At 34.2% G+C, this 14,480-nt stretch overlaps 2 protein-coding genes across 4 annotated transcripts; one reads left to right on the top strand and one right to left on the bottom strand.

Annotated features, from left to right (window-relative positions):
- Positions 1-5,133: 5,133 nt before the first annotated feature.
- Positions 5,134-8,001, top strand: LOC133880635 (uncharacterized). 2 transcript variants are annotated; one of them, XM_062319617.1, is made up of 2 exons: positions 5,134-5,798; positions 7,607-8,001. In XM_062319617.1, the coding sequence occupies exons 1-2, from the start codon at positions 5,202-5,204 to the stop codon at positions 7,637-7,639; spliced, it is 630 nt and encodes a 209-aa protein (XP_062175601.1). In that variant the 5' UTR covers positions 5,134-5,201; the 3' UTR covers positions 7,640-8,001. The 2 variants fall into 2 exon arrangements, with proteins under 2 accessions (XP_062175601.1, XP_062175602.1); XM_062319618.1 differs by having other exon boundaries at positions 5,137-5,798; positions 7,596-8,001.
- A 3,823-nt stretch (positions 8,002-11,824) lies between these two features.
- Positions 11,825-13,915, bottom strand: LOC133879529 (uncharacterized). Of its 2 annotated transcripts, none has more exons than XM_062318102.1 (3): positions 13,712-13,915; positions 13,358-13,510; positions 11,825-11,961 (listed from the first exon to the last, which is right to left on the bottom strand). In XM_062318102.1, the coding sequence occupies exons 1-3, from the start codon at positions 13,838-13,840 to the stop codon at positions 11,929-11,931; spliced, it is 315 nt and encodes a 104-aa protein (XP_062174086.1). In that variant the 5' UTR covers positions 13,841-13,915; the 3' UTR covers positions 11,825-11,928. The 2 variants fall into 2 exon arrangements, with proteins under 2 accessions (XP_062174086.1, XP_062174087.1); XM_062318103.1 differs by lacking the exon at positions 11,825-11,961 and adding an exon at positions 12,641-12,684.
- Positions 13,916-14,480: the final 565 nt, after the last annotated feature.

Raw genomic sequence — 14,480 nt, 5'->3', positions numbered from 1 at the left:
TCTTTTGAAAATCTCCAAAACATTTGTCAAAAACTCCCTTTTATAAATCTCCAAAACAATTGTCAAAACTTCCTTTTATAAATCTCCAAAACAATTGTCAAAACTCCCTTTTTATACACAAGATAATATATATATATATATATTTGAAATAATCATTACTCATAGTATGCCCAATACACTATTACGCCCTGTGTACGTAGGGTTGCGCGGTCGTTGCTGTGACCTTGGGTGAGTAACGCGGTTTACCTGTGGCCACAGGCCCCACCCCCGTCAGCTAATTAATTGAAGTGCACTTAGACTGACATAGAGACAGATACCGCTGTCACTAAGCGAACCAGCGGGTGCGCTTCCATCTCGAGCTACGGTACCGAGCTAAATCTTGAAGGGTCTCGAATCTCTGCGGGTCTAGGGCAATATTTCTCCTTTATATATAACTCAAAGAGTTTTCTCCCAAAACTTTCTCATTCTTTTCTTGTATAACTTCTCACAAAATTTCTCATTCTTTACTAGTATATATAGGGCAACGTGTTGGAGGGTTTTTTACTCAAAATCACGATTTCAAGAATATCATTTTTATACTCAAAACTTTCATATCAAAACCAACAAATCCTTTATATAAATAAAATAATTTGAAATACTGAATCAAAATAATCAAATTCGAAATTTTGCAAATAAAAGAATATAATTAAAGTAATATAATAATTTGAGAAGGGGTAAAGGTTTCCCTTACCTGGATTTTCCCTTAGCATCGGGATCGAGTTTTACTCTCTTTGTATAGTTCCTTGATTTATTAAATAAGAATTTTCACTAGAAAATCTAGTGAAATTAGTGAGTTCGGTCACGGGAAAATCGCCGGAAAAGTCACCGGAAAGTCGCCTGAAAAGTCACCGGAAAAGTCGCCGGAAGTCTGCCGGAGATGGGTCACCGGCGGGTCGGGTCTTCGGTTCTGAAATGGGTCATGGTTTGGGCTGGGTCAGATCATATTGGATTGGGCTGGGCTCAATGGATTCAAGTCCATGGGTTGGGCAGAGGTCACTGCTGGGTTTAATGGGCTTCGGGTCTGGGCTTCTGAGTTTGATGGGCTTTGGGTCACTGTTTGGTCCGGGTCATAACTGGGCTTGGCTGGGGATCCGGGTCACGGGTTGCACACACACTGGTCGGTGGGTTTCGGGTTAATGGGCTTGCGGTTTTGGGCTGAAATAAGTGTGGGGCTTACGGGTTGATGGGCTTCTGGGTTGATCAATGAGTTTGGGCTGGATCACCTGAAGCTCGGCCTGGTGTTGCTGCTGGGTTCATTGATGGGTTCTCAACTGGGCTTCGGGTTCTGGTTCCGGGTTTTGCACCGTTCTGGGTCTGCACAATCGGGTCGTGTGGTTCAAATGGAAGCTGGGTTTATAGGTTGTACACACACACACGGGTTGGGCAGAGATCGGGTCTCTCTGGGTTCGGCTGGATTCATCTGGGGTCTGGGTTGCCGAAGTCTGGGCTAACGTCGTACGAACTCGGCTGGTCACGGTGGTTCTGCTACGGTTCTGTCGAGACGCTGGGTCATGGCAGAACTGGGTTCGCCGGATTCTGGGTTGGAGGTTTCACTGGGTTCGTCGGGTTGCTGCCGAGTGGTGATTTATGGAGGACCGGTTACTGGGTTGCCGTGGTTCATTTTCTGGGTTCGCCGAAGTCTGGGCTGGTGTCACGGCTTTGCTGCTACGGTTGTGACGAGCTGCTGGGTCACACGTTGCTGGGTTATTGCCACGGGTTCTGGATGATTGGGTTCCTGCTGGAAGATTACTGAAGCCGCCGGAAGAGCTACTGGAGCTCGCCGGGTTGCTGGATCGTCGAGTCTGGCTTCATTGGTTTCAGCTTGGGTCACGATCTCCCTCAGCTCACTGTTCTCTCAATCGCTCTCTGTTTTCGCACTCGGTCTCTCCTTCTCTATTTAAGGGGAGAATTGTTAGTGATAGTGCTGATTGTTATATGTTGTTAATGGGCTGTCCACTGGCCGAAAGGTGCTTGAGGAACGATGAGTGCGTTGAGTTAGTGGGAATTATGTTTACTAATGGAGGTGGTGGAAGTTTGTGCGGCAGGTTGAAGGATTTGATTAAAGTCAGTGGAGAATAATAAACACGGAGTGGAGAAGATAATAGGAAGTTAAGCGCAGGAGATTTAATGAATAGGCGGCTGAGTGGAGAATTTGGTTGAAGTGCGATTTTTATATTAATAATTAATAAATCTGAATAATTAAACCAAAAATATATTTGTATAATAATATATTACGAATTTATAAAAATAGGTAAATAAATATTTACGGTTAATTATTCCTCAATTTTATTAACTCAGTAATAAATATTCGGTGATAAAATAATTTATCAGTTTTACTAAACACCGGTTCATTAAAAATCAGTTTGAAAAATATTTATAAAATAGTTTATAAATCGAATGGGTATTTATTCAAATAATAAATTTTATTATAAAAATATGTCTTAAAAATCTGGGGCATTACAGATGTTAAAGACTAAAGAGCACAAGGAAGATGACAAAGAGGGAGGGAAAGTATATGCATGTGTGGTGTTTTCAGATTATGATAATTGATGTTATCATCCTTGAATTCTTTGTTTGGTAGGGCTTAGAATGGCCCTACCAACAACAATAAGAAATAGTGTAATTCAAGGCTAAAGGAGTACTCAAAACACTGCTTAGAGAGCGGGCTCTTATGGAATATGTTTAACACTAGAGGGAGAGGCTATATATGCTCCAACTCTCTAAAGAGTCTTCTTTTAAAACCCAATTTTAGAAAAACATCACTTACAGAAAGAGTTTAAAGAAAAAGAAAAAGAAAAAGAAGAAAACAAAAAAAAAGACTCATCTGCGGGCTCAAAGATACATCTCATAAATTCTCATGGATTTATTCATTAATCATTTAAGGGAATTGGGAGAATCGTGTAAGGCCCGGAAACATCACAGTTGGAAAATCCGAACAAAGCCCATCGGTAGGCTTATAAACACGGATCTCAAAAATTTCCATGGATGAATTTACTAATCATCCAAGAAAATTAAGAAACTCTTGTAGGACTCAAGAATTTCCTACCTAACAAGAGGACTCATCCCACCAAAGAAGGCCTACCCAATCTATGACCTAATGAGACCACCAAAGTGACCCAACTCGCATAACAAGATTCTCCCATGCTTCCTTGACCTTCCTAACGGTCTAGAGAGATGAGAAACGTCATAGAGTGGCACCAGGTGATGAACTCTCCAGAAAACCCTAGAAGACACTATAAGTTTCTAATATATGTATACAAGGCCAAATATAAGACATGAGCTACGCATTCTACACATTCTATCACTAAGCAAAAAATTAATCATCCTCTTTTCCTCCTAAAGCCCACTACTAACTTGTGTGTCAGAGTCCCTTCAGTCCTCCAGACCTGCGGGATTCTAATGGCTTCTACCCCTTATCAGATGGAGCTCATCCCTAGAAGGCGAGCTGAGGTCATTGTTGATTCCGTGCTCAACCAAAAGCTATAGATACAATGGTTACCTTTCCATTCTAGTTGGTAGAATCAGTATCTCCATGCATTAAATGTTGTAAATAAATATATAAGAGTTGACTTGCTAAGGAAAAAAAAAAAAAAAACTATATGAATTACAAAGAGTAATGTTATGATAAGATGATCCGCCCAAAATAATTGTTTCAATTTAAGGGGCATGTTTATGTTTATTTTCTTATAAAACAAAAAATTTTGTGAGTGTGTATTTATATATTTGTGTATATGTGTATTTTCATATGTCACATTGGAAGGTTTTTTTTTTTTTTTTTTTTTTTTTTTTTTTTTTTTTTTTTTTTTCTTTTCTTTTCTTATATAGAAACACAAAAATGAAAGTTATGTTAAAACTAAGGCTCCATTTGTTTTGACATAAAATATTTTCATCAGAAAACATTTTTAGGAAAATTATTTTTCAAGAAAAAATTTTCCGCTGAAAACATTTTTGGGCGTTTGGTATGTATGAAAAATTACAAATATTTTTATATTTTCATTCAATCACACAAACCTATAAAAATCAAATTCTATTCAAAAATAAAAATATTAGTATAAAAATTTTTGAAAAAAATTGCAACCTAAAAATTTGAGTTTTAGTGGTGGTCCAATAAAGTTCTGGCGGCGGTCTTGCAAACTTCGGCGATTTGAACTGGTTTGTTTCTTTGTTGCATATGTAACTCTTCCTCTTTAATGCCGATTCAACATCGTAGATTTGAGCATCATCGGTGCTTAATAATAAAATTAGAAAAATGATCCCTTCATCGTTTCAAATGGGCGGTTTCAATTAATATCTTAATTTTAACTTTTGGATAAAGACTCTTCACATGTTCATATGAAGAATGAGTTTAAATTTTGGAAAAAATTACTTGTAAGTTACATAATATATAATGTTTTGAAAGCTCATAATTATAACCAAGGGGTGTTGCTTTAAAAGGAAAAAAAGTTAAACAAAACCCTGCTTGATTATTGATAATATGATAACACTATCAAAGTTACAAGTAGTAAATGACTCTCCATTTAAACCAGACTTTCTTTAGGACAATTTTATACGACATATATAATTTTACATTGCTTAATCATTAAATCAATGTCATAGATCTTCTCGTGACCAAGCTAAAATGTTCTATTTTCTTTGAATATATCTTCATAATTACCAAAACTACATTTCCTCTAGAATTTCTCTTATATATATATATATTGACTTTTCATAAATCAATAGTATAATAATTTGGCTTGTGTATATTATTATATAACATGGTTAATTAATACTCTTTTCAAACTAATATTTTATTTCAATACCTTTTAAATTGGTGTGTTAATATAGTATATTGTGACTATTGGATCATTCGTCTGCTCATCACTTATTGATTGAAAACTAAATGCATTACTACGAGTATTATTAACTTTTGCAAAAAATCAAAGGTTAACATCAAAGCTTTTTTGCAACCTAGTGATTCTTAGTTGAAAAAATTCATAGTTCGAGAAGCCACAACAATTAAATAACATGAATAAAGTAATATTAATAATAAATCAATTCATACACTAAATTGTCGTTATTACATGTGTGTCTAATCATTCAATTGTGTATATAAAGGATTAAAGGGTTCAATTCTAAATTTGTTTCAGAATATATACGAAGGTTTCTAAAGAGGGAGGAAATCAATGGCTATGAAATGTATTGGAAAAGTTATATTGGTGATAATGGAGTTGGTTATTCCTATTTTTGTTCAAGTTCATGCTAATGACATTGCCTCTACCTCTTTTGGCCCGTCTTCACTCCCCATCCAGGTTTCTAATGTTTTTGAGCTTGATAAAGTTCAAGGGCCAATGGGTGAATGTCTTCAACCACAAATCAAATATTGCAAAAGAGAGAGAAGGCTACATGAAGACCAGTGGTTCTATGAGAGGTGTATTCAGTATAGCTTTCAACACTGCTTGCACCGTATTAGAGGAAATGAGGACCCAACTATGACTCCTCTCAGTAAAACGTGCACAAGTGATTGCGCAAGGCAGAAACATAAATCAATTATTCATATTCAGACTTGTTTACTAGAATGCTATGAAGAGTATATCCAAAATCTTCCTAAGATTTACAACGAGCATATCGAAAATCCCCCAAATATTTACAACAAGCCTATCGAAAATCCCCCAAAGATTAGCCAAAAACTTAGAGAGTGTATCCAAAAATTTCTAAAGCATTTCAGAAAGAACTCAGATGTTGTTTATTCGCAGAATCTATCAGTTGCAACTTTAGATTTGGTAAAGAGTTCCTTACTACTCTTTCTCTCTCTCTCAAAGGAAGACTTTTCAACTTTTACATTATTTTTAAGGTAGCAATAAAAGGTTCATTTATGAATTATTTATTTTCTTCCACAAAAAAAAAAAAAAAAAACTATTTTGCTAGCTAGTTACTTTGACTTCATCTAGGAGATTAATCGCAAGTGTAGTTTCTCATATATGCCAACTTGTTCGAGTTATTTGAAGAAGTGAGCTTGCAATGGACGATTGAGTGGATTCTTGATTCTTGATGGACGATGAAGTATATATCTTTGATACTGGATAATTCATTTTCAGTCTTGTATTTTTCAACAATAAATTACTTTTTTTTTTTTTTTTGGGTAGAAAAAACAGTAGAGAGGAGTAACTAAATGTTGTATCCTACTTGAGTTAGACCTTAAAAATGATTTGATAGCAACATAGACTATGGAATCTAGATATCAATTTTTTTTTTTTTTTTGGTGATCCCCATGAGTCTATATCTTATGATTTAGAACTTTTTCAAATGATTACATTTAGACAATCACTTTATTGATAAAATTTGATTTCTCTTCTATTGCAACGTGGATTAAGGTCCTTGTGGATTCTAGACATTGTGTATTTATGGTTATCATGCATTATAGGACTTTATTGAGTTGTCAAAGTTGGCATAAAAACATTTCTTTTGCTTTTATGGTTTTGTTTTTTTAAATATTATTATTTTTAGGGAAAAATATAAAAAAGCCCCTTAAACTAACAACTGATTTTAAAATAGCCCATGAATTTTCAAGTGTATTAATGTGACCCATCAAACTACTAAAGTGTGTCAAAAAGGTCGCTTTTGTCAAATATTCCTATTTTATTTTTTAAAAACAAAAAACAAAAAAAGCTAAAGTAAACTAAACTATTTTATTTTTTAAAGAAAAAAGAAAAGAAAAAAAATGACAAATGTAAAATCAATTAATGTGGTTGGCTTACATTACAAATCGCTCATTACGGTATAAAAAATAATTCAAATGTCTTCAAGGTAAGCAAAAAATAACATTTTAGTTATTGTAGTGAAATTCTGTCAAAATACTTGACAGATTCTGTTAGTGTCAACACCAATAAAATGATGACATGTGTCACTCTTACTAAAATAAATATGAATATATTAAAAATATACATTTATAAAATTAAATCACTCATTGCAGTCAAAATTTCGCTAAAACACTTGACGGATTTCGTTTGTGTCACGTCAGCATCAATAAAATGACTACACGTGTCACTATTAATAATATATATATTTATATAATATATAATATATAAAACTAAAAATAAAAAAAAAATATGAAATTTTTTTCAATTTGCAGCTACCCCTTTTCTTCTTCTTCTTCTTTTTTTTTTTTTTTTTTTTTTTTTTTTTTTTTTCTTTTTTGTTAAAAATTTTAATTTTTTAATTTCTTTAACTTTTTACTTTCATATGAATAGTTTTTTCTTTAAAAAAAATTATTTAGATTTTTTTTTGAAAAAAAAAATAGATTTTTTATTAATTTTTTATTTTAGTTTTTAAGAGAATAAGGGTATTATAGGAATATTTTCGACAATAGTGGCATTTTTAACACACTTTGGTAGTCTAATGGGTCATATTAGTATACTTGAAAGTTGATGGGTTATTCTAAAATTGACTGTTAATTCAGGGGGCTTTTTTATTTTTTTTTATTTTTTTTCCTTATTATCATTATCATCATCATCATCATCATTATTATTATTATTGCATGATAGCTAGATCAATACTAAACCCAACATTCTCCATGGAAGCCTTGATGCAGAAATTGGTGGACTATAGTTTACATCACCAGTAGATTTTAGTACAACTACAAATAATTGTCAACAAGAGTCAAATTACCATCAGCAAGCCATCAAGCTCACGCCTGTTAGCATGATTGTTTCTCATCGTCGAAGTTGGAATTCTTTTGCTATGAGTAGCATGTTGGTAATAGGGGTGTTCCAATATCAAGTGTTTTAGTTCATTAAATGTTCCTTAGTGTGCTACTTATTTTAAATTCTAAGCTTTATTTATTTCCACTGTTTGTGATTGATCATGAATCGTCTACTTGTGATCAAGTTAGCTTGTGTTTATGTTTATCTAATAAAGCTGGTAGGTCAATATCAGGTGATGTAATGATGTTATTGAAGATCAATGAAGAGTTATATTTCTTTTCAATTATTTTCTTGAGTGAGATACTTCTATTCGAGATGAGATTTGTCTTTTTGAGGTGTGACTCTTATTCAGCTTGATGAGACTTTACCAAATTCTATTGATTGGCCAGTGAGACTTTATTCAACATTGAATTTATCTACCTTTTTTTTTTTTTTTGTTCTCCTTTTGTTATGCGTCAATTTGGTAAAGATGCAGAAATTGATGGAGTCTAGTCCAGTTTACATCCCTAGTAATGTTTTAGTGCAACTACCAATAGTTTTTCAACAGGAGTTAGATTACTATCAACAAGTTATCAAGGTCACGTTTGTGATTCAACCATCAAGCTCACGCTTGTGAGGGAGTTGGAGTTCTTTTGCTATAAGGAGCATGCTGATAATATGAGTGTTCCAGTATCAACTGATTTAGTTTATTATGCCATGTGTATGAATCAAGAGGTTGGAAAAAGGTGTTATGTGTGTTGGGTTTTTATTATTGGTTAAATTTTCTTGAAAAAAATATTACTGTATTGTTGCTGAAACTGGGACACCGGTCATTCAGAAGATTTTTAGAAATATACTACAATATATTTATCAAGAAAGAAAAGGTCTGAAAAAGAAGAATATTGCAGAATATTGATCAAGAAAGGAAAGAGCTGAACAAGGAAAGTATTGCAAGAATATTTATCAAGAAGGAAAGAGCAGTACTACTTTAGAAAATATTCTCCGTAATGTTTTGTTGTTGAAAATCTGGATTCCCTAGTGAGTGTTCGAACAACAAGAAACCGTGTCCGGACACAACTGGCAGAAAGTTCTTGTTCTCAAGCATGTCCAGACAGCCTAGCGGACGTGAGTCACAGTAAGGTCCTGTTCTCTCAAATGTTCGGACACCCAACAGGCGCAAGTTTCATAAAGTCCCTGTTCTGCATCATGTCCGGACACAAAAGGCAAGACTGTGGATAGAGAAAAGTTTTCATGCAGATGTCTGGACACTAGGGAAACATGTCCGGACACACGATGATATGTTTGGACACCATTGCCTAGAAGTCCGTTCTTGACTTGTTTTATGGTTTCCAGAGCCTATTTAAAGGGGCTTCTAGGCAGTGTTTCTTTAAGAATTCCAATAGAGAATTTCAGTGTGCTAAGAGAAGGTTTATTAGGCATAAACATTTATATGTATCTATCTTAGAGTGTTTCATATTTTTGTTGTAACCGTTCAATCGTTGAAGTCTAAATGGAGAAGAGCTCCAGTTAAGGAAGTCAATAGAAAAATTCTTTAGGATCGTCTGGGAGAGAGGCAGACAAGTAGGCGTTTATTAAAATTCAAGAGAGTGACTATTGCTAAGGGCTGTGAGTACGAAATTCCTGTAATTAGTTATTTCTTCTGATAATTGATTTCCTAGGTTTGGCTGCCCGGAGTGGTTTTTCTCTTTGGTGCAAAGAGTTTCCACTTCGTAACCAAATATCTGTGTTATTTATTTTTACTACTTACATATTTGGTTAACTATTTGGTTGAGGTTGCATAGGAGTCTATATTTATTTTCAATTGGTATCATAGTAGACTCACTCCTTTTGGATTAATTTCCTGAGTGTGATCGTAGACTCCTCTTATTATGTCTTTTCCTCTAAATTATGTTCCTTTCTTTGATGGATCCAATTATGGCTATTGGAAAGCAAGCATGAGATATTTTCTAAAATTAATAGGCACTTGGCAAATTGTTGAAACTAGATGAACTCCACTAGAGATAGCAATTGCTGAGTGAACTATTCCTCAAAGACACAATCGTGTTGTGAATGACAAAGCCATGAATGCTATGTGCCAAGCGCTTTCACCATTAGAATTTTCACAAATCTCTCATTGTGAAACTATTAAGGAAGCATGGGAGATTCTAGAAACCACATATGAGGGTACTCAACTTGTAAAATCTTCAAAACTTCAAATGTTGGTTTCTAAATTTGAAGGAATTAAGATTTTGGAAGAAGAGTCTTTCAATGAATTTTATACCAAGATAAGTGATTTGTGAAATTCTATAATTAATCTTGGAACGAAAATTTCTGATGCAAAACTCTTATGATGATCTAAGTTTCTCTATCTCTTTGCTTTTAATGGTTTGATCTTGTATTAGATAACAGCTAGTAGGTCTATTTTTACTTTCAGAATTATTCTAATGCTAATCGGACTGGTAATAAGGATGGCAGAAAAAAGCACGTCGGGCGGCTGCTTTTCTATTTTGGATGATTTTCAAGTGATATCAAACCTCTTAATGGAGGCAGGTTTGAATTTCTTAAACTCACCTTTGATACTTGTGACATGTCCTAAACATATTTTCTCACATGCTAAGAATAGACTTTACTGTGTTCTTTAGTCTTAAAGCATGTCGTTTTTTGTTTTGTTTGTTGTCTTCATTTTTTTGTGAGTTTTTTTTTTTTTTTTTTTCAAAAAAAAAAGGGAGATGCAATGTATTTTTTCCCCCTTTTTGACAGCTTTTCAGATATCTCATATCTTTTTAACTAATATCTTAGTCTTTGTGCTTTTATGAACTATCCTTACATATACATGAGATAATACAGTTTTAAAAAATAAATTGACTTATAATTTAATTGCGTGTGTGTGCAACGTGTAACAAAATATCAAAAGTGTCGAATTTAAATGAGACAAATATTTTGTTAACAAAGTAAAAACTCAATTAAGAGAAAAACCAATATGGGACAGCCAAACCAATGAAATCCACTATTCAGAAGACAGAGCTAGTACAAAGACAGTAACACTCACATACCCATATGCAGCAATCGTATCTTGCACTCTGGCACATAACCCAACTTGAACGCCTCCCAACCAAGTCACCTACTTGAAGGGGTCTTCAATGGATTTCTTTACCTTAGGGCTCCTCCCTTAGATAAACTTTAACACGAGCACAGCAACAGCACACCGGCAACAGCTTGAGAGCTAGTAGATCTTCACAATATCTCCCTAAACACCATCTCTAAGCTATAGAGAATTCAATACCTAATTCCATAAAGAATACATGCCTATAAGCCTCTATCTATAGGCTAAGAAGACTGAAATCTAGTATGTCTCTAATTTCTCTAGGCGGCGTCCGGACGGTCTTCTGTTCAACTGGCTTTCTATAACGAGCTTCACGTGTTTCCATATTAAGGCTGTGTCCGGACGGTGTTGCCCTAAAGTTCAGACGGTTGTACTTTGTTTGCATGTAATTACCATAACAAGACCGCGCCCGGATGGTGTTGCCTTGCGTTCGGATGGATGCAAAATGTATGCAGGCAATTTCCTTATCAAGGATCTTGACATCTGGACAGTGTTTCCCTAACATCCGGACGGGTGCAAGATGTTTTCCCACTCTGTGCTTGCGAAGGAAAGCTGGAATCTTCTCGAACTTTGAAGAGCGTTCGAATGTGTTGCCATGACGTCCGGACAGATGCAACCTTGAACTGTTTGAAGCTTCTCAACAATGATGGGCGTCCGGACGAAAACATGGAATACGACTTTACTGAGTTTGAATGTGTTATTATTTTATATTGGCAACATTCTGGTTGACAAAAACACTTTACGTAACAGTTGCTTTTTAATAGGATTATCGGTTCTATTCAAATTCTTCAAGTAATATGGACATTGTCTCATTTCATGCCATGTGTATGCTCACAAGTTTCTAGAAGATATCTGTAACGACCCGACTTTTACAAAAAGACATAAGTGAAAATTTCAAATTTTCACGTATCGTTAAGACATCAACACTGACATCATTAGAGTATAAATTGACAGCGGAAGACATTTTTCTTTTACAATAACACATTAGAGCTAACTGAATAAACTTAATATATAAAATAATAACCATTTGTTCTGATATAATAAAATACATCCAAATAACAACATATGTACCACATGCGGCACAAACATTACATAACCATTGTATATAACATCTACAAACTAAAGGTCTCATCCATAACCTAGCAGCTCTTGCCTTCGTTCCTACAAATTTCGTATGTGATTGTGGTTAACACCACAATCCCATATTGTGATCGAGTGAGTCAACGTTCCTCAACCACATAGTGACACACTGATTTATATAATCATATACAATGCATCCAAATGATGACAGTTATATCCACATACATATAATTACATTCACATAACCATATCCACATATTATCATGCTGGTTCATCTACTTTACTTCTTTACTACTCATAGCCACATCTCTTGTTAACACATTATTAGCGCTATCTTCTCCGCTAATTTAACACAGTATTAGCGCTATCTTCTCCACTAATTTAACACACCTTTAGCGTTATTTTCTTCGCTATTACTGAGCCACATCTTTACCACAAATTGTCTCTATTATTCCTTCAACCTTTGGTTTATTCGTCGGTCTTATCAGTGTATTGATGCCTTGGTACCTAAACTTTCGTTTATCCGTTGGTCTCTTCAATTCACCGACACCTTGGTACCTAAACCTCCAGTCTTTTTATCAAGACTTATATCACACCACAGTATAATCATACAAACAACAACATATCCATAATCTCAACCAAAACATGTTACACATATTAAATGCCAGACATCAAATAGCATATAATCAAATAAAACAGAGATCACTAGTCATTAAAGACTAAACCACACGTATCACCCTCAGTGAGTAAGAAATACTCACAGTAGTTCTTTTGTCTTTAAGAAAGCATTCAGAGATAAAACCACTACAATAAATAGATATAATCCAAACAAATAGTGAATCAGTATAATTCACTAAACATAGATTTTAACCTTATACTCATTTCTGATTTCTTAATCCTATTATTGTTTCGACATAGTAACGGCATATAAAATCCTTTAATTATAATGCCATATATTTTATATGGACATTATAACAACATTTATTTAAATGACTAAAATACCATTTTTCATAAAATTACCAAAATACCCATAATAATTACCAAAATACCCTTTTCCAAAATAATTACCAAAAATGATTCTTTTTACTCGGGCATCACAACGACATGATTTATACTTCAATCCCTTCGCTTTGAAAACGTTATTTTAAAATATAACTTAAATCATTAAAGGATGGAATCTTATCCACAAATATCTAAAATATATTTTTAGGATATTTTGTAAAATATCTTAAAATATCTCAAAACATCTTCTGGGATATTTTGTAAAATATCTTAAAATATCTTTTGGGATATGTTGTAAAATATCTCAAAATATCTTTTTAGGATATTTTGTAAAACTTAGTGAAAACAATATCTCTTTTCTTCCTTAATCCGTTTTACTATCTTTAAAACGTCTTTTCCTTTTCTTATCTATTTTTTTTTCCTTCCTTTCTACAAATCAAGAGATAACGTAGAGAGGATTTTTAGAGATTCTTACCTTAATCAAAACTTGAGAGAGAGAGAGAGACCCTTCTTTCCTCTTTGTTGCAAGGCACCCGAGAGGAAGAGAAAGAGAGAAACAGAGAGAACTTCTCCTAGTGTTGGCCGAGTGAGGAAAGTAGGAGAGGATCTTTGTTCCCTTCGATGCAATCTTAAAGGTAAAGAGAGAGTTAGAGATATCTATATATGTTCGTGAAGAAGAAAAAGAGAGTTCTTCCTTTTTTGAACCGAAACTAAAAGGGAAAGAGTAAGAGCTCTTCATGCTACAGCATCCATGGATGGAGTGATGCAAAGAGGCACAAAAGAACTAGAGAAATCAAGAGAAGAGAAGAGAAGAGAAGAGAGAACTTACCAAAGGCTGTTGTCCAAGGGAGAAGAAGTTGTAATCCTTCTTCTTTGATTTCTTTCCTTTTTGATTCCAATCATGCACAACAAAGAAAGGAAGAAAGCTACTGATTTGAGGGAAGATCAGAGCTTCCATGCTTTGATTTTTGTTGCAAGAACAAAAGAAGAACACTAAGAGAGAATGAGAGAACCAAGAGAGAGATTTGAGAGAATTTCTCCAAGAGAAGAAGAAGGTGTGAGTTGTGAGAGGAGCCATCCTTATATAGAGAAATAAATGGTTCAGATCAATCCATTTTGATCTGATCTAATGGCTTAGAAACCAACTATGAGAACAAGTTTATGATGTCATCAAAATCATCATCACATCTTAAAATATCTCATAAAAATATCTTCAATCCTATCTTATCAAATTAAGATGATAAGGTTTGGATGGCTAGGATTGATCGCAAACTCATCTAAGGTCATGAAGTTGTTGAGTTGGGATGTGAGTCATCAAAAGAAATGATGAGAATGGGATAAAAATCAAGAGACAATTGATTTGGGTGAGATTTTGCATTTCTGCAGAAAGTCGCTCGATTGACTGATTGTTTTGCTTGATCGACGATGTCTATAAAATCGCTGGATCGATTATTATGTCGATCAATCGACTCTAATTTCTAAAGTGTCGCTCGATTGATCGACACTGACTTAAATTTGATTTCCAAATCCGTTTCGATTCTCATACACTATTTAATTACTTAAATATTTATACCTAAATGGATGAATATTCATGTATA

The sequence above is a fragment of the Alnus glutinosa genome, chromosome 10, assembly GCF_958979055.1.
Source record: "Alnus glutinosa chromosome 10, dhAlnGlut1.1, whole genome shotgun sequence".
NCBI classification, from domain to species: Eukaryota; Viridiplantae; Streptophyta; class Magnoliopsida; order Fagales; family Betulaceae; genus Alnus; species Alnus glutinosa.
Note: the sequence above shows the minus strand (reverse complement) of the source record. Positions and strands in the feature narration are given on the sequence as shown.